Source organism: Rhipicephalus sanguineus, chromosome 3 (assembly GCF_013339695.2).
Source record: "Rhipicephalus sanguineus isolate Rsan-2018 chromosome 3, BIME_Rsan_1.4, whole genome shotgun sequence".
Classification (NCBI taxonomy): domain Eukaryota; kingdom Metazoa; phylum Arthropoda; class Arachnida; order Ixodida; family Ixodidae; genus Rhipicephalus; species Rhipicephalus sanguineus.
In genome coordinates this window covers 67,159,777-67,186,439 of record NC_051178.1, presented here as the reverse complement: position 1 = coordinate 67,186,439, position 26,663 = coordinate 67,159,777, and the positions used below count along the sequence as shown (strand labels likewise).

At 47.4% G+C, this 26,663-nt stretch overlaps 1 protein-coding gene across 1 annotated transcript; it reads right to left on the bottom strand.

The window, feature by feature from the left end:
* Nucleotides 1-920: 920 nt before the first annotated feature.
* LOC119386709 (uncharacterized) lies at nt 921-26,657 on the bottom strand. Its single transcript, XM_037654001.2, has 5 exons — nt 26,522-26,657; nt 22,076-22,232; nt 21,070-21,209; nt 16,115-16,232; nt 921-2,796 (listed from the first exon to the last, which is right to left on the bottom strand). Exons 2-5 carry the CDS (start codon nt 22,156-22,158, stop codon nt 2,559-2,561), a joined length of 579 nt encoding a protein of 192 aa, XP_037509929.2. The 5' UTR covers nt 22,159-22,232; nt 26,522-26,657; the 3' UTR covers nt 921-2,558.
* Between the last annotated feature and the right edge of the window lie 6 nt (nt 26,658-26,663).

Below are 26,663 nucleotides of genomic sequence, written 5' to 3'. Positions count from 1 at the left end.
CAGTTCATGTATTTCGATATCTGTATTCCGGAATACTTTTCTGAGTATCTCTGCCCAGCCCTGCACAAACTCGACTTGCACTCTTTCAAAGCGTCATCATTTGAGGAGAGAAACGGCAAGGTGTGAACTCGTGGTTTGTCTGTGCAAGTGCACTCGAAGCTGTAGGCGGCGGATAAACGCCTTTAGTCCATTTGGAAGCCGCCCTTACGCTGGCAAGGAGGCGTCACACACTGATGCGAAAGGTGAATCGCACAACTGCGCCGTCACCGAATGGAATCACCGTGAACGCAGCATTTCACCGACCATAGAGTTTTCTACAATATTGCAGCGAAAGCCTCCGCCGCGCTGACACTGCCTAAACGCTCGCAGTCGGTGCTCGTTAATGTCATGAATCATTACTCGTGGCCTCCGAGATTGGCTCCGGCAACGCGCCGTTGCTAGTCTTGCTCGGGCTGTTCCATTCGCATGGGGAGAGCGTAATCAGAGAAAGCGGTGCGACAGCCAGAAGAACGTCGGTTATTGGACGCTGAGCTTCTTTACTAAGCTTGGGCTGAGGTCACCATCCCGCGAAATGTTAAAAGAGTTAACGGAAAGGTCACACCACGACTGTGCTAGAAACGCAACGGGCGTCGTGTGTCCCCTCGAGTCTGGCCGTGATTTCTCACGATTCCAACGGAGAAAGTGGTATGACAGCCAAGAGAGCGTCGCAGAGCTATTTGATTGCGATAGCAATTATATGGACAGTCTCGACCGGTTTTGCCGTCGCCGTCGTCATGCACCTTATATGTATAGGTATGTGTATATATATAAAAATTCCAAAGAAAAAGTAATTAAGAAAAATGCTTCCGAAGCACGCAATCGAATCAGCGACCTCTCGCTCCGCAGCGCGTGACGCTAACCACTACGCCATAAAACGCATATCCTTCAGGTAGCTAACGGCGAGCGTTATATACACACCCTTTACCGCTGGCACCACTCCGAGACGGCAGGCGCTTGTAAGTGTTTCTTCATTACCAGCGAGATGGTGCGAGGAGCGCAACGGGCGCATTAAAAGTCGTCGGCCAGCTTGCTCGCTTCTAATATTTGCGCAGGGAGAACCTTGCCCTTCCGCTGTCTGCTCGCGCGGTTACTTCGTGGTGAGGGAAGGAGGGATGTTTCGAGCTTTCACCGTGATGTCCGCGCTAATGTTACGGAGCGTACGAAAGTCACTCGAGCTCAAGGGACGCCGCTAAACGAACAAACAGAAGATGAGCGCGAACTATCAAGTGTCACAGCTCGACATTTGAAGCACGCTAGTTTCCTTCCCTGCTTCGGCCGCCTTTGCAAAAGGAGCGCTGTTCAAACTGAGAGCATCCATTGGCGAGCCTCACTTCGTATAGCATTAGTTTCTTCCTATCGCACTCATTGCTTCGCCCTTGCGGCGAAACTGTCTTTTTTTATTTGTAGCGCCAGCTATTGAGAATAAGAGCAACTACAAAATCATAATATATAACCTCTGAGTTGTCGCACGTCTTTGAGGCCACGTATTCGGCCAATACACTCATTCCTGCTAGGCCTACCGATGAACTTGAATATGGCTCTAGGAAACAGTTCAGATATATCACGAGCGCTTTGCTGTCGAAGCTTCTAGGGAACAAGCTAAGTCACATACAAGCATCAGTTGAGAACTTGGGGGCCACACAGTGTGCGGCGACGACATAGTAGATCCGAGGCGGGCAGGAGCCATTTTGGCAGCAGCGATGACGCCATTACGTAGGCGGAAGTTGCTGCTAGCCGAGTGTTAATTGGTTCGGTGGCCATTGAGCTGCATCCGTCGTCGACGCCGACGCTGCCTACGTGTGGGACGTCCTGAGGCGGGCCTTTCGGCCACCGCCACCAGTAGGATCGACGCAAAGTGACGCGGGGAACGAAATGCCGGCAAAAATGCGGCATGTGGTCCCGCCTTAAGGCGTTCACAGAATTACACTTCTCTAAACAACAGTGCGATGGCGCTTTGCCGTAGGTAATCGCGGAGGCAATGCATTATTTCATGCTTCCGCTCCCAGACGGCGACACCACCCCTCGAACCAAGATAACTGTGAGAGGAAATTGGGAGAGATAAAATGGCGTTCGTGAAGCCTCCTGAAGGTGTAACCGTGGCACAGTGGTTAGAGCATCCGCCAGCTATCGTCCACGAACCGGAAGGTCGCGGGTTCGCCTCCTCTTTACGGGACTCTTCTAGTTTTTTTTCTTGCCCATCTGATCATGTGCATTTTGCTACGTATTTCGGCCACGGAAATACGTCATGAAAGTCTTGGTGGACCGCGCCGTAAAACACTTTCGTGTTAAAATAAAAATAATACCAAATGAGTATGTCAGTCTAACGGTGCATATGTGGCGGCTATCATTCTAGCATAGGCAGCGGCTGCGAAATGTATCCTGCCGCGCACCTTTCTTTCTTCGCACATTTTAATCCATTTGCGCTGCTCCCCATTCGACCACGAATTTTCCCAATGAAATTGCTTGTGTGGGGCCTGTTCGCTTTTTTCTCAAATAGTCGGCATAGTTCCGTTATCACATCATATACGCCTCATTGGCACAGCTGCTACCCCTATAACTCCCAACGCAAACACAGCAGAGGCATAGGACACTGGCTGTGGTCGGACGGCTCCGCTCCTGCTCTGCCTGGAGCAATCCGCTCTGGCGAGAAACACGTGCAGCACGTCGCGGGCTCCCTCGATGTCCGGATGTTCTCCGCACTCGTCCGGCTTCAGCAGCGCGTTGTCCAAACATCGGATTGCTTTCTTCTCGATTGTCCTGCAAAAGTGGACAACGCGGTTCAAGCTCCGGGGAAGCTTGTTACACGTTAGTGCTATGTTCAATTCAGAACTAATGAACGGCGATCGCTTAGCGGATATCCACCTAGGTGTACGTTTGGGCACGAGCCTACAGGAGGCCGTGGGTTTTAGGGACAACAATTGAAAGCTGAACATGCACGCGATACAAATAAGTAAGATAAGGTTAGAGTAATGGTAGCAGAAAACTAGAGAAAGGACAAAAATAAATAGTGGGGAAAATAAGGACATACTGCCGTACGGGGCAGAGAAATGGGCTGTGAATTTGTTTTTTTTTTCTTTAGTAAGGTTGATTTAATCAAAGTAGACAAAGCATTAGGCCAGCATTTTTTTTTTTTTAGCGTGGTGGCGCACGTCACCGCCCTGCTATAAAGGGGACACTCTTAGCATCCATCCACCCATCCATCCTCGCTCGCAGGTTCGCGCCTAGACCGCCGACGGGGCTGAGCATGCGTCTGTCTGTCATCTTGTAGTGCAATACGTTAGTTCCTTTGTCGCACCCTATAGTCGAAGCACGTAGACTTCTCGTCGTTCAAGGCATGCAATAAGGTTAAACCTCCGCAAACCAATGCGTCGTCCTTCCCCAAAGCAATCAAAACCGAGATATCGCTCGACAGACTTCGTTTAACCGCGTTCAAACACGGCGATTTTTGAAGCATTTCTTTACATCCACTACCAAAAGGAAATTATCTTGATATTTAATTACTGTTGTGATTGTCAAGAAACCAACTAGGGAGTTGCGGATAGTTGTAAGAGACGTCGAAACAGCACGTTTCGAGCAAAACAGATACCGCGTTTCACCATTATTATTTTTTTCGGCAAAGGGAGACCGATAGCGAAAACCGAGCACTCGAGTACGGGGTATTACCACTGCAAAACAATGAGAATTCAGGCTGTTCATATCAGGAACGCCGCTCGGGACCGCTGGTCTGACTGACATTCTCAGTAACATTCAATAACACTCCATGATATCTAGGATCTGGTGAAATGGTGCGGAAAGAACAAGCGCGTTTCGTTTTATCGCCGCCAGTTCGCCTCAGTAACTGATAATTCTATCACTCTTTTCCGCAAGTTGAAGTCTTTTTTTATTTTGATGTTATTGCTACCGGTGACCGAATAATGATTACTGAGGTCAAAATGAGCGGTAGCCGAATAACCTGAGATGCAAATTTAATCGAATACGAAGTGCTTATCTAATATTTCTGTAATAACGAAGAGACATTGTCATATTTAATAAAAGAAAATGTTCGCATTTGACTCGCGACGTTAGGAGGCTTCTCTCGTTACATTAATCAATATATATGTATATATGGCTTTTTTATTAATGCATAAATACAACATTATGAACAAAAATTCAGCTATTTCGCACAGCAATCTGGGCCCGTATTCACAAAAACGTCTTACGCTAAAAATTTTCGTAAGAGAATATTTCAGCCGATCACGATGCGGGACACATCATATAGCAAAGCCAGCTGACCGATGGGAGAACGTAATTACGAAAGAGAAGTTTGCAAATTCAGTCCCTGCTTACTGAATACAAGTGACTTTTACCATTTAGCAGGAGCTTGAAACTGTGTCTTCATAAACACGCTTAAGACGAGTAAATACCAATTTATGTAAATGATGATAATTATGATAATTGCTTTCTTTTCATCTAAACTTTGAGGTTGAAGATGAAACAAAAAAAAAAAAGCATAGCTGATCCCTCTGTCATGGGAATTAGTATAACACGAAAGTCAAACGTGTCTTCACAGACGTAGTTGAGCGTTTGTTGTGCATTGCTTCGACCCAAGGGTGAAGAAATGAATCCTATGGCAACGCACTGTAATGTGTTGCCATGGGGAACGCGCGCCGTTCCCCATGGCAACGCCAAAGAGGTTCTTTTTTTCATTAATCAAAAAGAAACGAACAAGCAGCATTTTATTACGTCTCTTGATGCTCGGAAGGTTCTTTTTTTATTGCAGCTAGTTTGATTACTAGCGATTAATTGTATTCAGTCTTTCATACGTCATGGGGGTCAATTCCAAAATCTCCCACTCGTGGCGCTTATTGTGGGATACATTTAGCTTAATTTCTCGGTAAGTAGGGGACTGCTGTTGATAATATTGCCGTTTTAGACGTTGTCATACATTGAGCTTTTACTCTGACATAAATTGTTATTTGCCTTTAGTGCTCCTTTAACACACATTCGTTTAATTCACGATTTGTCAGCACTTCCTCTTGTCATGTGTTTTACGCTCTAATTTTGATCGTTCAGTATTTCCTTGTTTCACTTTAGGGCAGTGATTTTTGTCGCAGGTTAACGAGCGCACACCTCAGTCTTAATTGCACGGTCTGCAAAGTATTTTCTTTTTATCATTTTGTAACCGTATGCTTTGTTAAAACAGATATATATATACTTTTGTAGCCTTGTTTTGTAAAACTGTAATTACCTTGCATGTTAAAACTTCTGTACACTTGTTTCTTCATTGTATAATTATGAGAGTCAGTGAAAGAAGAAGAGCGGAAAGGAGAGTCCACCGTTTCGAGCAACGAGTATGCGCAACACCAATTGAGTATCGAACCAAGAACTTTCCGTTTGAGGCAGACGCTCTAACCACTTGAAACCTGCTGTGGCTATGCTGACGACTAGACGCCTTGACGACGCGATTGACACGCACGCACGCACGCACGCACGCACGCACGCACACACACACACACACACACACACACCACACACACACACACGCACACACGGACGGACGCACGCACGCACACTAAAAATAGCCAAAAATTAGACAAAACTAGCCAACTTGAGCCAAAGGCAGAAAAGTAGCCACGCGTGTGTGAAAACAATAGCGACGTTCTGATGCAAAAGGCTCCTGGCGATAATCTAAATGCGTAGAGCATCAACCCTTCAAAATCGAAATTTCAGAGATCCAATGCATAAATTGCGGACTTTAGCAATGACTTCCTGCAGTGTAACGAAGTTCCTTGCGCTGTTGCAATAATGGGCAGTTTTACAATACGGTACGCAAAGCTTTGAGTTAGCATTTGGTGCCACTGCGCATGCGTCGTACGTTAACCTCTTGGATAGGTACGTTATATTTTTGACATAGCTTACCCACCGACGCAACGCAACGCAACGCATTCAGAAACTCACGCGTCGCTCTCTTCACGCATCTTGACTTTTCTCAAGAAGACTAGAAGTACTACAGCCTTGTGGGGACAATAAAAATAAGTGCGGCATATCAAGATCACAGTTACTAGGATGAATAGCATTGAAGCATAAATTGTAGTAATTTTGGCAATCACTTCTTGCGTGATGACGAAGTCTGAAGATAAAATCACGCCATTTCCGCTAAAGGGGACCATGAGGGGATGCGAAGCAGCGTTTCGGCATGTCGAGCCCGCGTTTCAGAGGGGAAGTGGAGAGGGGGAAGGGAGAAAGTGGGAGAGGGGAGGGGAGAGGGGGAAGTGGGAGAGGAGGTGTGTGAAGCGGGTTCGCGCATGCGCAGTAAGGGTGGTCACGCCGCACACCACCACCACCACCGGTTTGAACTCCGCCATAAGATGCTTCGCATCTAATATTCCCGAGCCGCAGTTCATACCGAATGCTAAGAAATGACGCTAGGAGTTCATCGGATATTCGATGTTCAACGTCGATGACTGCAGAGCGCCCACGATACTTGTTGTTTTTGTTTTGCCTCTACACATGGCTCATACCCACACTGAGGGATTGGCCAAGAATTGCTGATGTGAAGTTTGAAATATGATTAGTTATAAATGATGATTAAAGACAAAAAAGCAAACAGTTAAAAGAAAAAGTGCAGTAATTGCACTTAGACTATACTACTAATCCTAACTAGAAATTAGAATAATGAAATTAAAGTGTGACCCAACGTCTTATTCTTTTTTATTGATTTTTTTTCCTTATTGATTCATTGCTACTATAAGAATACGTTTGTAATTAGGAATTCAATATCACATTCGTTTTTTTTTTCATGAAGGAAAGGAAAGCACTAACAGTATCAAAAACATTTCTGTGTCTGAGGCCCAGAGCCTAAGCACCGAAGGTGAGTATGGCGTCTATTGTTAAGTTTAACCCCAGCTTAGCACATGAAGTGTCAAGAAGTCTTTTTCTTTGTAATATATAGCGGCGACACGATAAAAAATAATGCTTATTGATTCGATTTCTGAACAAAATTCACACAGGGGAGATATCGCCAGACGAGCCCTGTGTGCATACAGATTCAACGCGGGCACTCGGCATCGTAATCTAGTCAATATTACTTCTAATTATCTAGTTTGACATTTCTGGATTTCCACAGAAATTTTAAACATTTAAATTTGTCCACGATGTTATTGATTCTATGGCGTCTGCACGAAGTGAAAATTTCCTATACCTATTCGCAGTTACGCTGGCCACTACAGGAAGGACCGTAAGTATTGGACGATTCTACGCAGCTCGCGCTAGTGTGTCGGCCCATTCATTTAATTCTAATCCACAACGGCCAGGTACCCATGCGGAGCGCTTTTCATCGTCCTTTTCACTTCCTATAGGCGGTCTGCAAAACGTGGCCCCATGCAGCAGTTTTCCACGAATGCAGGCCACTAATATAAAATGCTTTTCTTTTGTGTAATGAGAGTGCCTAATTCGATTTTGGAAGCTTGAAAGACGCCTTATAGCGGCCGTGTTTTGACACCGCATACTGAAAAGCCAATGGCCGCGACGTCACCGAATATTGATAATTTGGTTGAAATGAAGGAAGAGTAAAGTAGCCAAAAAGTAGCGAAATAGCCAAGACGTTTTTCCTGCCGCCACCGGCGTTAAAAAAGCAGCCAAATTGGCGCGATGTAGTTTAACTTGGCAACCCTGTCCAGAGGGCCAACGATGCGTCTGTAGGTCTCGGCCTGACTGTGCCGTCGTGGGAGCGGCCCGCACGCCTCCAGACTTGGTATTACTAATAAAATTTTAGATGCGAAGCATCTAATGGCGGAGTTCAATCCGGTGTTTGTGGTGTGCGGCGTGACCACCCTTACTGCGCATGCGCAAACCCTCTCCACACACCTCCTCTCCACTCACCCCTTCTCGCGTGCTTCGCTGTCTCCTGCGCCATGGAGGAAGGAATACTAAGGAGAGGCCCTGACGTCACATTCGTGAAGCCTCCACATCGCAAACACCTGCATCGCCTCCTAGCGAAGGCGCAGCGAAACATTTCGCGATTTCCGTCGAGACGTTCGCAAGCGCATGTGCGCATCGCGAAACTTTGCAGCCTTTTTGTTTGTTTGTTTTTCGCCGTGCAAGCGGTGCAGTCGATTCACGCATGCTGCTCTTCCTGTGTGTTCTTTAGGAAAGCTACGCAATGCCCAGCTGCTGCGTATACCCGGTGCAAATCGCGTGCACTGCGGACAGTACCGGGTGTCACTTTTCATGTGTACGTATACGTTCGCTTCATTGCTGAACACTAAGGCATGGTATTTGCGTGCGAAGCTCTCGGATGTGCGCTCTGTTGCTTGTTACTCATTCTGTCAACTCAGAACTCATGTGAACTTTTGTTTTTGGCGTCTGACGCGCCGTACATAACATGCGCTGAAGGCATCGTACGTTTTAGAGGCTGTGTCGTTCAACGAAAGGGCAATAAACTTTTGTTGTTATTATCGGACTACGTGATGTATGTATTGTTCGGTGTGCGCTCGCTGCGTGCTTGTGTTGTGTGCGCACTGGAATTACAAACTTTACATGCACGATCGCCTATACAATACAGCGGTGTCCTCTTTTCGACGTGAAGTTACGTCAACTATAGGTTGGCGTTGCGCCGAATAGCTACTGCGCTCATTCCATATACACGAGCAAAGAACAGAAATCGGGCTACGAGAAAGGAAAAGAAAGATCTAACGCCCAGCAGACGCGTAAGTCACTGCTAGGTGAGTTCGCATACGGTGATGGAGGGCTGAATGGTTTTGATTACGGCACGTACCGGTACTTTCTGTACTGTTGCACAAAAACGCTCCACGAAGAATTTCAGCACGCAGTGCTCGGGCCTGCCACGCACGAACAGCCTGGTAAACGTCTGCTTGCAACGTTTTACTACGTGCGAACCGCACAATATGCGCCAAGTTTACGCCGGCACTACAAATCTGAGCAGAAGCGAACCACCGCGGAGAGCACGCCGCGGGGCGTCTGCTGTTTTGTTTGCCCCATACCGGTTTGTTTGCCCCATAAATCTGACGTCACTTCCGCCACACTTTTCGCAATGCATTGGGATACGATAGGGCCTCTCCTTAGTTTTCCTTCCTCCATGTCCTGCGCAACGCCGCGATGAGCGCCAGCGCATGCACGTCCCCTCCCCCTCTCTCTCCTCTCCTACGTCCCCACCCCCTCTCGCGCGCCTGTCGACCGCGTTCCCCGCTCGCCCTGTGAGAATTAAAGGTCTGAACATACGTGCGCGCTGCAGCGTGTCAGCGCGTAACTTTTTGACGCGGCGCCGCGCCCTCTCACTATGGGGCGAGAGGGCGCGCGGCTATGCGAGGCTGCGCGCCCTCTCTCTCCATAAGGAGAGGGCGCGGCGACGCGTCAAAAGGTCACGCGCTGACACGAGGCAACGCGTACGTGTGTTCAGGCCTCAATGGCCAGGCTAGAGGGAAGACACGACGCGCGTAGCTTTCCTCTTCGCGTTCCACGACGCGAAGTCGGTAGCATGCCCAACGAACGCCAACGGAACGCGATCGTGCAAATGCTCCAGCTTCGCATTGCCTCATGGTCCCCTTTAGCGGGAGATGGTTTAATTTTTATGGTGTAATTTTTATGGTGGTTATGGATGGATGGATGAATAAACTTTATTTCGGTCCCTCGGAACGCGCCCTAGCACGCTGCGGGCCGCTCGCACGTCGGAACAGAAAGACCAAGTCTCTCTGCTGCGTCGCGGGCCCGTTATGGTGTAATCTTATAGCGGAGTTCAATCCGGTGGTGGTGGTGTGCGGCGTGACCACCCCTACTGCGCATGTGCAAACCCTCTCCACACACCCCTTGTCCCCCTCCCCTATCTCTCTCCACCTCCATTCTCCCCTTTCCCTCTCCACTTCCCCTCTCAAACGCGGGCTCTACATGCCGAAACGCTGCTTCGCATCACCACATGGTCCCCTTTAACGGGAGATGGTGTGATTTTTAGGGGCGAAGCTCCTTAAAGCGGCACCCGTTCGTCCCTCGTAGTCGTAGTGCGTAACCAGTCGTAACGCTAGTACCAGATCTTGACCTCCAAGGTGGTGCCGGTGGGAGATTTTTCCTGTGAGTTGTTGAACAATAAAAAATTCGCAGCGTGCGCGTTAACTAAAAGCCGAATTCTTCTGTCTCATTCCCCATTAGCAGCCATTGGCATGTTCCAGTAGGAAACGTTAGTAGAAGTAGAGTGTGAAACGAAAAAGAAGTGTAAGGGCCCGCAAACACCTTTCTGTTAGCTAAAAGCCGACTTCTTCTCAAGTCTCAAATTATAGAGATCATTCCCATTCAACGCCGCGAGCGCGCGGAGAGCAGCCATCGAGCGGGGAGGGAGCGCAGACGAGCGAGGCTCCGCCCAACAGCGCCGGCGGTTTACCTCCAAGGTAGTGCGTGGTGAGATTTCTCCGGTTTGTAATGTGGGGTGTGTGCGTGATTAAACTTCTGCGCGCTCAATAAAATCGGTTTCGGCCCATTTTGTTGGCAGACGACCCCAAAACGCCGTTATCGGAGACAGGGACGGCTGCCTCGGTCGGTCGTTGATGAATAAACCAACGAAAGACGCAGATGTTTTCTGGCGAAGAAAACGGAACCACGCAAAAGCAAAACGATGTTTGTTCGGTGTTTTTAAGAACGAAATAAACATACATTTATCTACTTATTTAACTCAAAATTAACCGAAAGTAATAATGAGATGTTCTAAAGCAAAACGAAAAGACTTTGAGAATTTTTGTAAATTCCAGCTGCTTAATTTGGCTCGCGTGTTTCGAAAGGGGCCTGCAACGCCAGATGTAACGAAAGACGCCCAGATTTCTAAAGCAATGGTTTTCTAAACAATGAAAATTCACAGCGTACATGTAAAATTAAAGTGAGCTGCAAGTCGTCATAACTCTCATCGAACCTTTAGTATAAACGCGCCCGATCTCACGTCGGTGATGATGTACTGGGCAGAATTCACGGAAGATTCACGGTTTACCGATGAACCTCCGCAGCTTCGCCCACTCATCATCATTCACTCCGTGGATATGCTGTGATTTTTTCCACACCAAACCATTGCTATGGCTATCAGTGCTTCTTGTGGTTGAACCTGCCCCTTGCTTGCTAAGAAATACGCAGCAGACACTTCAATGGCACCAATCCAAGCGTTTTCTTTACAAAGTAGAAGTTCATCTAAAGGAAAAAATGGAACCTCGCTTTCCTTTCGGCAGTACTTTTTATTGTGCAGCTTACAAGTAAAGCTGTTTTCAAAGGAAGCCAAACTCCGAAGTATAACCAGATCCAGCACGGAGGCTTTTCATGATTACTTACTCAAGGAGTGATCATAGAGAAAGAAAAAAAGTTAAGAGGGGACACTCCGCGAAATCTGGCCTCAGGAAGTGCGTCAACACTACGTAACGAACTAGTGCTCTCACCAAACGCCAGAGGACGCAAGCGCGAAAAAAAAAAGTTATCATCAATCTAACAGAATTGTTTTTACAAATTAATAATTATACGCCAAAATATGGCATGTTCTTTATACATAAAAACAATTTAGTCAACACACAATACGTGCTTATTTTTCTTCAGCCATACTGTCATAAACACCATCCACCCAGCGACAAGCCCATACAAGCCCATGCATAACAGCGGGAAGCTTTCGTCAACGTCGGCTGCGTCGGCGTTTTCGTGTGTGGGACAACAGGTGAGGCACGTTTTCAAGCGAAGCTTGTAGAATGACATGTTGTTGGGCTAGTTGGGTCATTTATTCAGAAAAAGGTTACAACTGCGCGAATAAGACGCCATGTAAGAAACACAGAAACACACACACACACGTTGCGCATCGTGTGTGTGCGTGTTTGTTTCTTACGTGGCGTCCTATTCGCGGCAGTTGTAACTTTTAAGGCGAATGCACTTTATAAGCGACCCCTGAATCCGCCGTCCCATAGCAACGGCGCGAGGAGCGGAGAGGAGCGTCTGTAGCAACGGCACAGCGACGTCACGCCCCACGTGACTGCGCGCGCTCCGCCCTCCGCTCCGTGGCTGCGCGCGCCCCGCGCATTGCCTGTGGTGATGAAGGCCGGCGGCGAGACGCCGAACGAAAGCGTGCGAAGCGAGCCGAGAGCACCCGAAGCCGATCTGGCGCGGGGACGCGCGATGCGTGAGCGAGCGCGGGCCCTCGAATTCGATCGGCCGACGCGCGCTTCAAGCGAGACTTCCTGGACCGCAGCTTCGGATATAGCTGCACGGTGTGCCATCGACTGTGGTTCGACAACAACCTGAGCCCCATCTCGGGCGTGCGCAACGCCGCCAACAAGTTGAACGCGTTGCGGGTTCTTTGGAACGAGTTCGGAAGACAGATCATCATCATCAGTAAAAGTGATTTGCACTTAAAAACGGCCAGACCTCCGTGGGTCGGCTGGCGCGTGCTCTCTCGCTGCCGTCTCCTTCGCTCGGCTCTGCAGTTTAGTCGCGCGCGCCCCCTCATAGCATCACCCCGTGCTTCGCACTTCCTCATACTCCCCTTCGGGGAAATGCGGTTTTTTTTTTTTTTCTGAAGCTTGTGAGGACGGCGAGGTACGCTAAAAAAAGTTTCCGGCTCTATGCGGCCGGCTCTATGCGGCGGCTAGACGTGAACATTGCGCAACGTATGCAGCATAGCAAAGGGGGGCACGGCGTCAAGCCGAGGCGACGCGTGCCGCGTCTGCCACCGACGCGAGCGTCTGTGCGCTGAGCACAACTCGGCAGCTCGGTGCGAAACATTGAGGAGCGTTCGCTGGACGTCGCATGCTTCAATGCGTTTCCCGATACCTCGGACCACGAATAAATCCTGGTGTGCCGGAGACAAATCAAGTACCAGCCAAGGGGCCATCATCTTCGCTTCTTCGCTAGCCTTGCGCCACTAGTGCAAGCTGCCCACAATTTTAGGGGCGAAGCTCTTTAAGGCGGCACCCGTTCGTCCCTCGTAGTCATCGTAGTAGTCCGTAACAAGTCTTACGCTTTGACCTCCAAGGTGGTGCCGGTGGGAGATTTCTCCTGTGCGTTGTTGAACAATAAAAAATTCGCAGCGTGCGCGTTAACTAAAAGCCGAATTCTTCTGTCTCTCATTCCCCATTAGCAGCCATTGGCATGTTCCAGTAGGAAACGTTAGTAGAAGTAGAAGTGTAAGTGTCAGCTAAAAGCCGACTTCTTCTGTCTCTCATTCCCATTAGCAGCCATTGTTTACCTCCAAGGTAGTGCCTGGTGAGATTTCTCCTGTGCGTGATTAAACAATAAAAATTTTGTTCAAAACGCCGTTGATTGATGAAATAAACCAACGAAAGACGCCAGATGTTTTCTAAAAGCAAAACGAAAGAACGCCAGATGTGTCTAAAGCAAAACGAAAAGACGCCAGCTGCTTAAAGGGGCCCTGCAACACCTTTCTTAGTTATATTGGAATAGTCTCATTATTGACGTATGAGTCTTCACGAGTCATATGCCGCAAAAATTTTTGAATCCGTCAAGTCTAAGTGGTGTTACCAAATTATAGAGATCACGTTCCGCAGCTTTCTCCCTCAACTCAACGCCGCGAGCGCGCGGAGAGCTAGGCAGCGAGTCGAGGGAGGGAGCGCAGACGAGCGAGGCTCCGCCCAACAGCGCCGGCGGAAATTGGCTTTCGTTGGGCATGCTACCGACCTCGCGTCGTGGAACGCGCGTCCTGTCTTCCCTCATCCTTGCCTTTAATTCGCACAGAGCGAGCGGGGAATGCGGGTCGCTCTTGGCGCTCTTTTCGCTCGGGAGCGGACTTCTTCCTTGCATTTCACCGATCACAAGTGATAATGAAGGGACCACGTAAACCAACATACAATAAAAGTTGATGTTTAATATAACACGATGTTCACACTCTTTATAGTATGTACTGGGCGCATTTCACGGAAGAGTTTCACGGTTTACAGATGATCCCTCCGTAGCTTCGCCCCACTCATCATCATTCACCCCGTGGATATGCTGTGATTTTGTTTTTTTTACGTTTCCAGGTATATTTTTACCGCGCAAAATTCGAACACCTATTTTTTCCTCCCAAGGTAGTGCGTATACTGCGTACGTACAGAGGGTGTTCTAAAGGCCGCGATGGCATTGTACAGGAGATAGCGGCCTCGAAACTTCTGAACACCTTAAAATGTGGTCTTAACTTATTTAACTCAAAATTAACAACGAAAGTAATAATGAGGGTGTTATCGTGATTATAACATCAGCCAATGGTGGAACTGCCGACAATCGCGTCATATTTTGCGGACTAATACATCATTTGTCGAGAGAAGAGGGAGCGATTTTCAGCTGACTTTGAGAATTTATTGTAAATTCCAGGCCGTGCGCATCGCTGTAATATTTGGCTCGCGTGTTCTCGGGAGCCTCGACTACCATCGGCAGCGCTTTTACTGAGCATGCTCGAAGGTTGCAGGCCCCTTTAACGAAAGACGCCAGAGTGTTCAGTTCGAGATGGTTTTCTAAACAATGAAAATTCACAGCGTACATGTAAAATTTGAGTGTTCATAACTCTCATGGAACCTTTAGTATAAACGCGCCCGATCCACGTCGGTGATGATGTACTGCTGGCAGAATTCACTGAAACCTTCCGCAGCTTCGCCCACTCATCATCATTCACTTCGTGGATATGTTTGTGATTTTTTTGCTATGGCTATCAGTGCTTCTTTGGATTGACCTGCCCCTTGCTTGCTTAAGAAATACGCAGCAGACACAATTCGAACGAACCACTGAACTTTAGACAGAATAGAAGTTCATCTAAAGGACAAAAATGGAACCTGGCTTTCCATTTCGGCAGTACCATTAACGTTCTCAGCTTACAAGTAAAGCTGTTTTCAAAGGTAGCCAAACTCTGAAATATAACCAGATCCAGCACGGAGGCTTTTCATGATTACTTACTCAAGGAGTGATCTCGTAACTTCGGCTCCATCGACAGTACGTCACCTGTAGTGTCCCATCATCGTTCTATTCTCGCAGATTTTCTGTTTCATGTTGCCGTTTTTAAAGGCACTTTTTTCTGGTAGATATTAGGAGAACTGTGTCATCTGTGTCATATATGTGTCAACGTCAACATATGGGGTATCGACAGTGGTCAACCCGTAGTTCCCCAGCATAGTACTATTCTCGCAGATTTTTCCGTTGCATTTATTGCCATTTTTAAAGGGCATTCTTTTTTAAGGGCAAGTTTTTTTCTTTGCAATCTATCGGTCTTAATATTTTACAACGTCATATCCGTGACGGAAATACGTCAGTGGAGCAGGGGTGAACCCCGGCAAAAAACACTTTCGTGTTAAAAAATTACACCATCTCCCACTAAAGGCAAGTTTCCGTTTACGTTCACTTGGCGTTTCCGTTAGTGTGTGCGGTTTGTATTTAGTGTTTGTGTTATCATTACGTAGCGAGCCCTGCGCTGCTGCAGCTCCGCGACGATCTCGGCAGAGGTTGGAGTGCTGCTGCAACTGGCGCCGACGTTGACGTTACAACTCATCTGAATAGGAGCGAAGCGAGAATGACGGAAGCCGACCGAGCGCACGCGCTTATATGAAATGGGGGAGGGATAGGAGAGAGTGGGTTTACAGGCAGCAGCGCGGGGGCAGGAGAGAAGGCGACCGAACGCCTGCGTAAATGAGGAGGGTGCGCGGCTGCAGCGCGAGGGAGGAGAGTAGAGAAGGCGATCAAACATCTGCGTAAAGGAAGAGAGTGGGAGAGAGAGTAGGCTCATGCGCAGTGGAGCGCGGACGCCACCGGATCAAGCTCGTTTATAAGATGCTTCGCATCTAAAGAGCTGAAATAGCTGGGCCAGCTCTCCCTGCCCAACGGAAGAAACATGCGTATTTATGCATTTTTGCTTTTGCATTTGACATACCGTCTTAATTGTATTTCACATTGAGTAACAACATAGCGTGAAATACACAGTAGATATGCAATACAGGAGAAAGCTTTCTAATTAAATGAAGACATAAGTTATCGTATGCATTTTTTATATATTGTTGCCGAGTCCATATCATGCTTATGGCAGTTAGTATTTGTGATGAGAACGAATTCTTCATTACATGGAATGCCAAATGGAATGTTTTAACCTTACCTGCACTGTTCGGGAGTATGACTTGTTCCAAAGATGGCTACAGGACTCAGAATGCCATTAGGATTTATGCAGTCGCTCAGTTTGAGCACTTCGACGCAGTGGAGGGTTCTGGACATATCTGGAAAGCACAACAAAGTAGCAAGTGAGCAGTACGCTTGCCCTTGGATGTCTTAGCATTATCAGTCCGACACGGCTGCCAAGATGCCGCCGTTCATAATAGACGAAGGTGTTCTTGAACCTAGAGCCAGCGCGCATTCGAGCATGTGGGATCAGGCCCGTAGCCAGGGGGGGGGGGGGCTAGGGCGATCCCCCCCCCCGAAATTTCGGTAAGGTATGTGTTTTTACCAAAAATAATAATAATAGGTGTTTTTTTTCAAAAAGTCAAAGTTTTCAGCAAGTGGGCCCCTCCCCCGAAACAAGTTCCCGGCTACGGGCCTGTGTGGGATTTAGTCGGCAAATAAGAGTACGCAGATTCCCATTTGAGAGCTGTCATTGACCGAATGGTTGACGTGTAGCAGGAACATTATGCTTGGAACAGTGCGCTTATTCTTCCAGCCGTTACTATGAATCCTAATTGATGCGGTAAAATAAACAGCCCATAATCTGCGTTTGTTAAGAATTAGTTGCACACTTCAGAGGGAAACCACTTGTCATCTGCTCATGCCGCCAAATAGGAATGAAGCATGAAGTCATAGTGTGTGTGTGTGTGTGTGTGTGTGTGTGTGTGTGTGTGTGTGTGTGTGTGTGTGTGTGTGTGTGTGTGTGTGTGTGTGTGTGTGTGTGTGTGTGTGTGTGTGTGTGTGTGTGTGTGTGTGTGTGCACTGTGTGCGTGTGAGGGAAGTGGAGGTTGTGTGGCCAATTGTATTTGTTGGGTTTTTGGGCCTTAGGTGCAAAACTCACGGCATGAGTATCAGACACGCCCACGGGCGGACTGGCTAAAGGGATGTCTTGAATCCCTTTAGCTTTTGAATGCATAAGCTGAGTAGAGAGAGAGAGAAAGAACAGAGGAAGGCAGGGAGGTTAACCAGAAGTTTGTATCCGTTATGCTACCCTGGTGCAGAAATTTGTATCCGGTATGCTTCCTGCGATCCACTGGCCTGTCAGAGCGCCTCTGAGTGGAACGTTGACGTGTGTGTGTGGTTGTGATTGTTTTTTTTCTTATTATTTATTTTCTCTCTCTCGCTTTCAACCCCCTATTCCCCAACCCTATAAGCTGAGTATGGTTGCTGTACTTCCCATAAGCTGACTTCCTCTCTCCCTTGCCCTTCTTAAAAGTCCTCTATCTACTCATGAGCACGCCGTACTGGGGGACTCCGGAATAACCTTGACTAACTGGGGTTTTTTAAATTGCACCTACATATAAGTACACCGGTGTTTTTGCATTCGGCACCCATCAAATTACGGCCGCCCTGACCGGGAATTGAACCCGCGTTCCTCGGCATACAGTGTTCGCTGTACACAGGAATAAATTTTTTTTTATTTGATTTGATTTGAGTCCTCGAACTTAGCAGCGCGACACCTTACCCACTATGCTGCCACCGCGGGTAAAGGGAGGGGGGGTATCTCTCAGTTTAGCTTTTGAGGAATGGATTACGCTGATGGGCATAGGCAGAATTGTACGTAACGCGTTTCAAGTAATTGATTACTTGTAATTAATTACGTTTCCTTGTAATATTGCAACATAATCGATTACTTTTTCGGAACTGTAACGTTCTGGGTAATTCAATTGAATTTTCTTGCAATTGATTACCGGCAGTGTTTTACTCTTTTTTTCAACATGAAGTTATAACCAGTCTTCTACGGTAGTTCTCGTCCAGAAAAATATGCGACCGCTCTGTAGGGACTCCAGGTCCCGTCAGACGGGGCTCGCTGCAGTGCCTATTATTTTTTAACCTTTCCTTCAGCCTACCTGCAACGCCTTACCCGAGCGCCAGCAACAGTGAAGAGCGACGCTTCATAGAGGACATGGACACTATAATCGAATCACTGCGTAACTATAGCTGGTGCGCAAGGTGTTCCTACGTTATAATCAGGGGCGTAGCCAAGGGGGGAAGGGGTTCAACCCCCCCCCGCCCCCGGGAATTTTCAGTTTTGCTTGCGTATATAATATATATATATATATATATATATATATATATATATATATATATATATATATACACGCACACACATACACACGCTAGAACATACAGAAAGTATGGTTGAACCCCCCTACCCCCCCGAAAAAAATTTCTGGTTACGCTCCTGGTTATACGGCCCTTCCCTCCAGCGCATCCATTGAGAGAGTGTTCAGTGTAGCAAAAGCTAGAGCACTGCACGGGCCGTCATTCTCAGCCCGGGCCCGGCCCAGGCCCGGGACTCGTTGAAGTTTACCCGCCCGAGCCCGGCCCGGCGACTCAAAGCGAGACCCGGGCCCGGCCCGAACCCGAGAAAAAATTTCGCCTACCCGGCCCGGCCCGGTCCGACCCCAGATCGGGCCCGACAGAGGCCCGAGCCAATAATCTAGGTAGTGCTGCCTGAAGATATAATCGAGCGTAAGGGCGTTTTAAGCGGCAAATATCTACGCATGCTTGGCGCATGCTTGGCGCATGCTTCGCTAGCAAGTATACTTTAACCTACGGTACTTTCTTGTAAAAAGGGGCTGGCTCACCGTGGAAACAGTTGAGAGGACATACTGGATACGATGAACGTTTGTTCGGCAATGGTGTACTGTACCCAATTTTCTAGGAATACCATCGGGATCATCAAGAGCGTTTTGTAGCAGATATTGTAGGAAGAAAAGTGATTTCCAGCATGAGTCCGGTTTTGATAAGGAGCGCAATAAAAACAGAGGGGACAGAGAACAGAACGCTCTCTTGACTTTGTTTTTATTGCGCCCTCTATTGAAATTTAAATGGACACGAAAGTGAAACCATGAATCGGCTTAGATTGGTAAATTGTACTCTGAGAAATCTAATGTCGTTAGCTTCACCAACAGAGATTCATTAATAAAGGAGAAAATCAAGGTCAATGTTTCATTTTTAAATTTCGCGACAAAATCTCACGCGTGACAACACGGATTTCAAGGCGTATTTTTCGTATTTTGGCGACTGTGGCTTGTCGAAATTTCCTGAAGCTTCTTATGTTAAGTCTATGCCCCCCCTCCCCTCGGAAGACAATGCACTTCATTTTTACCGATTAGAAACTGCGTACGATCTAGCAGACGCCGTCACAATCTATGACGCGTTTCATGCGGGAATTTCATGGTGGCGTTACCAGCCGTAATTTCGTTTTGCGCGTTTTCACGCTTCCCATGCGTCTTCTAATTTGCTAATACGCCAACAATCGTTTTCTACTTTAGTGCCCCTCTAAAGCATGCTGTAACGACAAAGTGCGCCCTTCTGGATGTGTAGCATATATACCTTCATCATAGTAGCACCTTGCCAATCGAGAGAAGTACACGAAAAAATTCAAATTTATTAGATTTGTTGTAAATACACTAACCTAGATAAAAATTATCACGAACCGCGCGCAGCACGTGGACTTTGGAAATACGTGTAAGAAGCCGAATGGAAAAAATCAACTATTTGTCACAGCATTTTTTTCATATACCACACCACTGCTATTACATACAGTCTATAAATTTTTGTGGCAAGGTTTATAGTTTATTTGTTCGCATGTTATTGTACAAAAAATAAAAATTACAAAGACATTCCACTATAAGCACACCATGCGCCGTTGCATCACATGTCCTGCCACGCTGATGTTTCTTGCACTGCTTGCGCTAGCCGCAGGAGCGCACATCTGCAGCCTTGCATGAGCAATGTGAAGGCGTCGGCAGTCGTAGTTCTGAACTTCCGCCACTGGAGCAAATTTAGGATGTCTTTTTGGACCTTGCAGACTGAAAATAGCTGTCCAGCTGATCCCTTCATTTTTCTCTTCCCGAACGTTGTGCCACTCTTCAATATTATCTATAAATGCCTCTGGGGGTTTCTCCTTGCACTTTTCAGCAGTGTTTGTTATGCACGGCTTGCACGGGGCTCTTTTTTTTATATTATAATGGTGTATGCCTTCCTAACGATATTGTACCGGTAGAATGTAGCCGACGCTGGTAACACTACACTGCTGGGACTGGCAATAGGTGGACGAAGTGATTGCGATCTATTTTCCGCGTTCATTCCAGTTTGTTAATAAAGGTGAGAATAAGCTTCTTGACGTTTACTCATTGGATGCATATGATTCGAGGTAAGGGGACATCCCCCGGCATGGAATTCGTGATTCGTGAATTCGTGAATCAACGACGAAAACTTAGACAAACAACTCCTGTTGAAAGTTAACAACGTGTAACACTATACCACAGGAGCCACAGTGAGCCTCCCAGCCTTCACGCAAGGCTCCAGCCTTCTCTCTACCATGCAAGATACAGTAGCCCGTTGTAGCTTGAGTGAAGTTGCGTGGCTGTGTCATGGCAATAAAGGAAAGTAACTCAAGAGTAGTCGATTACATTTCTGTAATTGCTCACTTACTTTTCTGGGGCTGTAATCGACCAATGCAATCAATTACATTTTAAAGGAAGTAATTGTATTTTAATCGGTTACTTATTTTCTGTAAAGTGTACAAGTCTGTAAGCAAGATAAACCTAGCGCTCGTAATATCTCCGCTCGCACTAAATCTTCCAAGGAATTTTCAGTAACGTCTTTCTGTGAGGCCCTTAATGTATTCAGTTCGTTCTACGTTCTGAAGTGTGCATTCAGGCCACTGTGGAAAAGTTCACCAAGGGCGACTAATTCCCTGCCATCCGTCCCCCTTCCACACACAGTCACACCCCGCCATTTTGTACCGAACATTTAAGTGGCAAGAGCGACAGCAACTCACCACAAACATCGGAGCTGTCTCACTGAACGAGTGCAGCCTCCATTTTTTTCTTGCTTACTGCATTGTTTCGACGGCTCCAAAGAGGCAGAAGTTGTACTCACTCATCAGAAAAGCGGCGTCTTCTCGACAGATCACGGCAATGCTCGCGCTCATTGCGTCCTCAAAACGTGTCACGACATTTTTCTGGTTCGGGCTGCAGTCCTCCGTTGAGTGAGTCTTGGCGCAGATGCCCTTCGGTCGCCTGGATAATGAACGGATTTATAGTTACAAGCTGCAACTATACATGGGCTCCATCAAGAACTCCATACCGTCACCGGCCCTCACTGCCGGGCATTGAGGTGAGCTGTTGGAAAGTTTGTGAGTTAAGTGCGAGGAAGGGCGACACGCATGCAGTGAAGCTTATGCCTTAAGGTGCATTCGGCTGGTCGTTTTCGAGCGCTGTGGGCACGCCAGTTCGCATTTTGTTGGTCTAGATTGTGCACTCTGAACACATTTGGCTGTTCTGTCAGAGCACCACGTTCCTGCTCCGAGCGCTCCTAGACGCTCTCAACGTCAGCCTCGGAGCGAGATGGGGCGGAGTTTCGGTCACGTACGTGGCCACTGCAAATTCCGCTGTTGGCATGACGCCAGCCGCGGCTGCATGTGCGGCGGTTTTTCTTTTTCATAACTTTTTGATAAGAGCGAAAGCTCCACCCATCTTTTTTTTTTAGCATCACACAAATAGTGTCGTGAAATGCTCTGGCCCTTCCCGCGCATCCACTGCAGAACATCTGTCTATAAAATAACAACCGGGGGCTTTTCGATCAACACCTTCGCCGGGTATGTTCCATGCTTTCCTTTGAATGCAACTGCAACCACTTTGAAAACACGCTCACTGAGAACCCTGGAGGGAAAGGCAAAGCTGTATAGTTTGGTTACCTTCAAGATAAAATAGAGCTGATCGCAGTATCTAGTCAACTGTTCCCACTCGCCCAAATTATCATCATTAGGTTCACTTGCCAAAGGTCCACGTGATGGTACAGTTTGATTAAATGTTTGCCTCTACTGTAAAAATAAAGATGTTCTCGGCACTCGAGCACATTGTACCAAAAAGTTGAATGTACTCACTGACATATGTCGTCAACAATTTTCTGCTTGAGCTCTTGCTTCTTTTTGGCAACATTGATGATTTTGCTCGTGTAGATTAACATGAAATCTGTCAGACAATTTACAGCCTTCCGATACTGGCATGCACTTCGGTGGTGCTTTGAAGATTGTTCGAGCGCTGAAAAAAGAAATGAAAGGTTGGGGGAGGGGGGGGGGGCACCGACTTGATTCGGCACAGCCTTTCTTACCACTTTTTGTACAGACCTCACAATAATCTTTATCTACAAACGCCATACGCTATAGACCAGATTATTTTCACTCTCGCACCCACGTTTAGCACAAGCATAAATAATATTCACCCCAGTTGTCAACCGTCCGCGGGGCCAGCGTATGTCCTGAAGGACTGGTTGCGTTACAACTGATGGCGAGCGAACGCTGGCGGTCAGCATCCGATAAGGCCAGGCCGGATGCTATCGCTGTCATCTTAACCGTCCCGTTCAATATGACCCGCAGCCGTAGAGTTTCATACTATAATACCTAGATGGGAATCTGGCGCTAGTTTCTATGTGGGCTCCTTGAGAGGCGCTTCAACCGCCATGGGAATGATGGGAAGCACAGGCTTCGGATCTGCTTCGGGTGGATTAGATTCTTGAGATTCGCGACGGTTGTTTGCCGAGTGTAAAACAAAGCGATATGAAGTTATTTACAATTAAAGCTCGCTTGATTCCTTTGTACGTAAAACTTATTGCAAAAAGTTTGCGTAACCGTGAGATGAAAGTGGAACCTGGGCAAATTCAACCACCAGGGTATCCATTGCACTGCAATCGTGTTCGAGATTTGGCACCACGATATGATGAATTATTTTTTAGAACACTTGAAAACAAACACGCTTGTCTTTCCCTCGAAAGTACGCATTGTCTATTTATAGAAATAACAGTACTGTATTCAGTGAGGAACTCTTAAAGGGGTCATGAACCACTTTTCCAAGTAATGATCTAATGGCCTCAGTATCGGAGTGTACTGCCTCTCGAATCGATTGCCGCAAAAATTTCTCGAATCCGTCAAGAATCAGCGGAGTTACGGGGGTTTGGCGCACGCTCCCAGCGCTTTCTCTCTTTTCTCGTGCCGGCGAGCGCACTGGAAGCTAGACAGGGAGGGATGGCATGGGGGAAAGAAGTTACGCCAGCGCGCGTCATGAAACGCGATCGCTCTCCCGCTGTGATTCGCTTGCGCGAGTGCGGCTACCGTGTACTGAGGAGTGCGGCGCCGGCAAGTGGCGGCACCCCGCGGCAAGAAGCGCATCTGATCCGAACGCCGCTCTCGATTTACGTCGGCTATCGGCCAATAAGCATGCTATGTCTCTTGCGACGTACAGCGGACAGACGCCCCGCCCACCGACGAGAGTGAGAACCGGCCTCTGTTTGAAAAGAGGGTGCCTGGGGAAACGGCAACTTCGCGCTCCGCTTGTGGCTATTACGCGGCGCGCACGACTGTAATATTTGGCAGAGCAGTTCATAGCCGTGTCAGCTTTCCGCAGGATGTGTTTTTTCAATCAGCCCAAGGGGTGCTTCATGACCCCTTTAACGTATCATCTGCTGCGATACCAGATGCGTCTGTCCAAGTGGTCTGCCCCCAACGCATGTCTCGTTTTGTTGTGAAGTCAAGTCAGAGGAGCGTGACGGTGCGTCTACTTAGCTTCGCCGTCGTTTTGCAGCCGATTTGAACGAGTTTTGGCAAGACGCGCTTATCAAACAAACGTGAACTCTATGCAATTTCATGCGCTGGAATGGGACGCTACATCTATGCGCAGGGGTGTATGCACGATGCACCTGTAAAGCTGCAACGTCGCAGCAAACCAAGAGATCTAGCGGTCTTCAGCCTCTTTGAACAGCAAAGGCAATGCTTGAGTGCTTTGCAACGCACCCCACTACCCATGCCTCGCGAAGAACGAAACTGAAACTGTAGAAAAATATCCGTAGACAGTTCGCTAGCTAAGGCAATCTAATCCGAAGTGTGTACTTCCCATCATTCCCATGGTGGTTGAACAATCGCAACGCCAGTTTCCTCTCTAGGTTATTGTATGAGACTCTATGCCCGCAGCCCTCCCCTCCCCAAGGATGGCTGCCCTCTGCAAGCGATAAAAATTCTAGTGCATAGATATTAAGGGATAAATAGTATCGTAGCGGCCACCACTTGGCCGTGAAAGACAATTTCAACTGCGCTTGTCATTAATGCTGCAAATGTATTTTCACTCATTCCTGCCAAAGAGGGCATCGGAAGAAAATCGCCTGCCCGCTTCCATCGCACGCTAACAGGATCGTTATGCGTTCCCGAAGTAGCAATGCCGTACAACTCTACCACTGGTCTGTGCAACGCCCCAATGTTTCAAACCAATAAATAAATAAATATATAAACAAGTATCTTCTTGTTCACACACTACAGACGATGCCTGTACACTTATCCTTGCTTCGCAGTTATTGATTGCGTTTGTAAATAAATAACCAGAGCTAACTGGGGAAATGGAAGGCAGGAGTGGGACGCACAAGCAATTGTAATGCGCAAACACGGCGTGTAGTCTTAGTAGGCCAAGAAGCGAGAGTGAGCAGTTTGCCGCTCTTGGACCACTAGGATGGCATCGACATGCGGTTATTCGCTGACCGGTGCTTCTACAAGGACACAAGGTACGTGTCCAGTGGCCATGCTAATTCTATACTGAAGAAAATGAATAAATTCGAAAATAAACGGCCGCGTCCTGAAGCGAAGAAATGCATGCAAATGTGGCATGCTACACAGCAATGATCACTGTTTATTTATGAGCCTGTTTATTTAGTTCTTTTTTATTTACTTAAAGGAATACTGAACAAAAATTGGGAAAAACTGACGAAAACATCGCAATTCTACACGGAAGAAGCGGTTGTTCCGATAAACAAGAGTTTATTTCGCGTATTTTTTAGCTGTTTGCTGTATTTTTGGTGTCAGCGCGGCGGCTGCACGCCAGCGCGAGCCGTGACGTCACATGCACCGCAGCGCATGCAGGGTGCACGTGTTCCTGTCCTCTTTTTCCCTTTCTCCACCTCTCCTTTACATCTCACTCTCCTCTTGCTCAAAGACGCTGAGGCGTGCCCCACCATTTAGGGGCTTTACCCCAACCGGGAGCATTGTTCACTGCCGTTGCTGTTCGTAGTGGTTCTGGGAACCTTTGTGGGAGCTGAGCGGGTTGAGATAAAGTCCCTAGATTTTTGCCTTAGGGAAAAATCTAGGGACTTTAGGCTGAGAGACGCGGGTGATGGCCGGCATTGTTGGCATGCCCGTTTCCGGTGCATGAGCGTCACCAAACGTCACCTCCTCTAGTTCACGGCGCGGCTACGCAGACACGTCAGTTTGTGAAAAACGCATTAAATTCTTTAGTTTCTTCTAGTTTCTGCCTGGAATAAAGATTGTGTTATCGGTTTCAGCCCTAATATTTCAATCTGGCTGAAAACCTTGGCGGCAAGAATTTTGTTCAGTATCCCTTTAAGGTACACCTAAAGGCCACCAACATGATGACATTACATTGGGAGTGAGCGGTGGGGTGGTGGCTCTAGCGCCACAACATTGTACACATGCTTGTGCATATAACATACACATACAAGGCAAAAAAAAACGTTAATAAACACCCACTAAACACATCCATATATGAACCGAACAGATAATGAAGCCAAGGAAAGCATACATACATGGAGTACTACTTTTTTTAATTAGGGCGTAGTAACTATGACTTAGAGAGAAATGAAAGTACACAAAAAAGCAACTTACCGCCATTGGGAACAGAACCCACGACCTTAGTATTACGCAATAGGGCAAGATTTTTGTAACCACTTTCGTGAAACGTACTTAAAATCGTACCTGCAAGGGCTCGACAAGGACGCTGCATCAGGTTAAATAGTTTGCGGATGGAAATGTCGTTGTTAATTTGAGGCGTGTTGCAAAGGACTGCGAAATGACGGTGCTGACTCTTAGTAAGCAGTATTCAGCCGATGATTGTTTAGTTTTACGTGCTTGTATATAGAGCATGCGTTAATAACGCCTTCCCATCGGATACTGTAAAGGTAAGGTTGTCCGTCAGCATGCCTTAGAGTGCTGCTACAAAGGAAAGTTATCAGCAACTAATAAAATACGTGCTGACTGCGCCTCAAACCACTACGTGCACACAAAACGCACAACACGCAGTAAACTAGATAATAATCTTAAATCATAATAATATAAGAATAACAGATAATCTCATCCAGACCATGTTTGTCTCTATTGAACACTGCAACGCGTTCGTTGAGCGAATAGTACAGGTAGCGCTAGTTCGTGTGCCTCTATTAGGGGTCGTATGCAATGTTCAACGCATGCCACTCCTGAACACATATTCAGTGTAGCCGTTCTTGACATACTGCCGCCACTTTTCAGCATAATAATTAACGTGTGGAAACGGCGGCTTACCTGCCTGTAAGTATTTGGTGGGTTCCCCTGCTCTTGTTGTGCAGTCGAACACTCGCGCCGCCGTTGCAGCCAAAGTCAGAACTTTCCTCTCGGTTACGTCATGCGTGCTGCACGTCGTTCCGCCACTTTCGATCTCGCTGCA

What these genes read in the sequence shown, in the direction of transcription:
- LOC119386709 (XM_037654001.2), bottom strand. Translation starts at nt 22,158, where the DNA reads ATGTTAATCTACACGAGCAAAATCATCAATGTTGCCAAAAAGAAGCAA. An exon ending in AGACGCCGCTTTTCTGATGA is followed by an intron (nt 16,233 to 21,069) that starts GTGAGTACAACT and finishes TGTGCTTTCCAG; the next exon opens with ATATGTCCAGAACCCTCCAC. An exon ending in CATACTCCCGAACAGTGCAG is followed by an intron (nt 2,797 to 16,114) that starts GTAAGGTTAAAA and finishes CCACTTTTGCAG; the next exon opens with GACAATCGAGAAGAAAGCAA.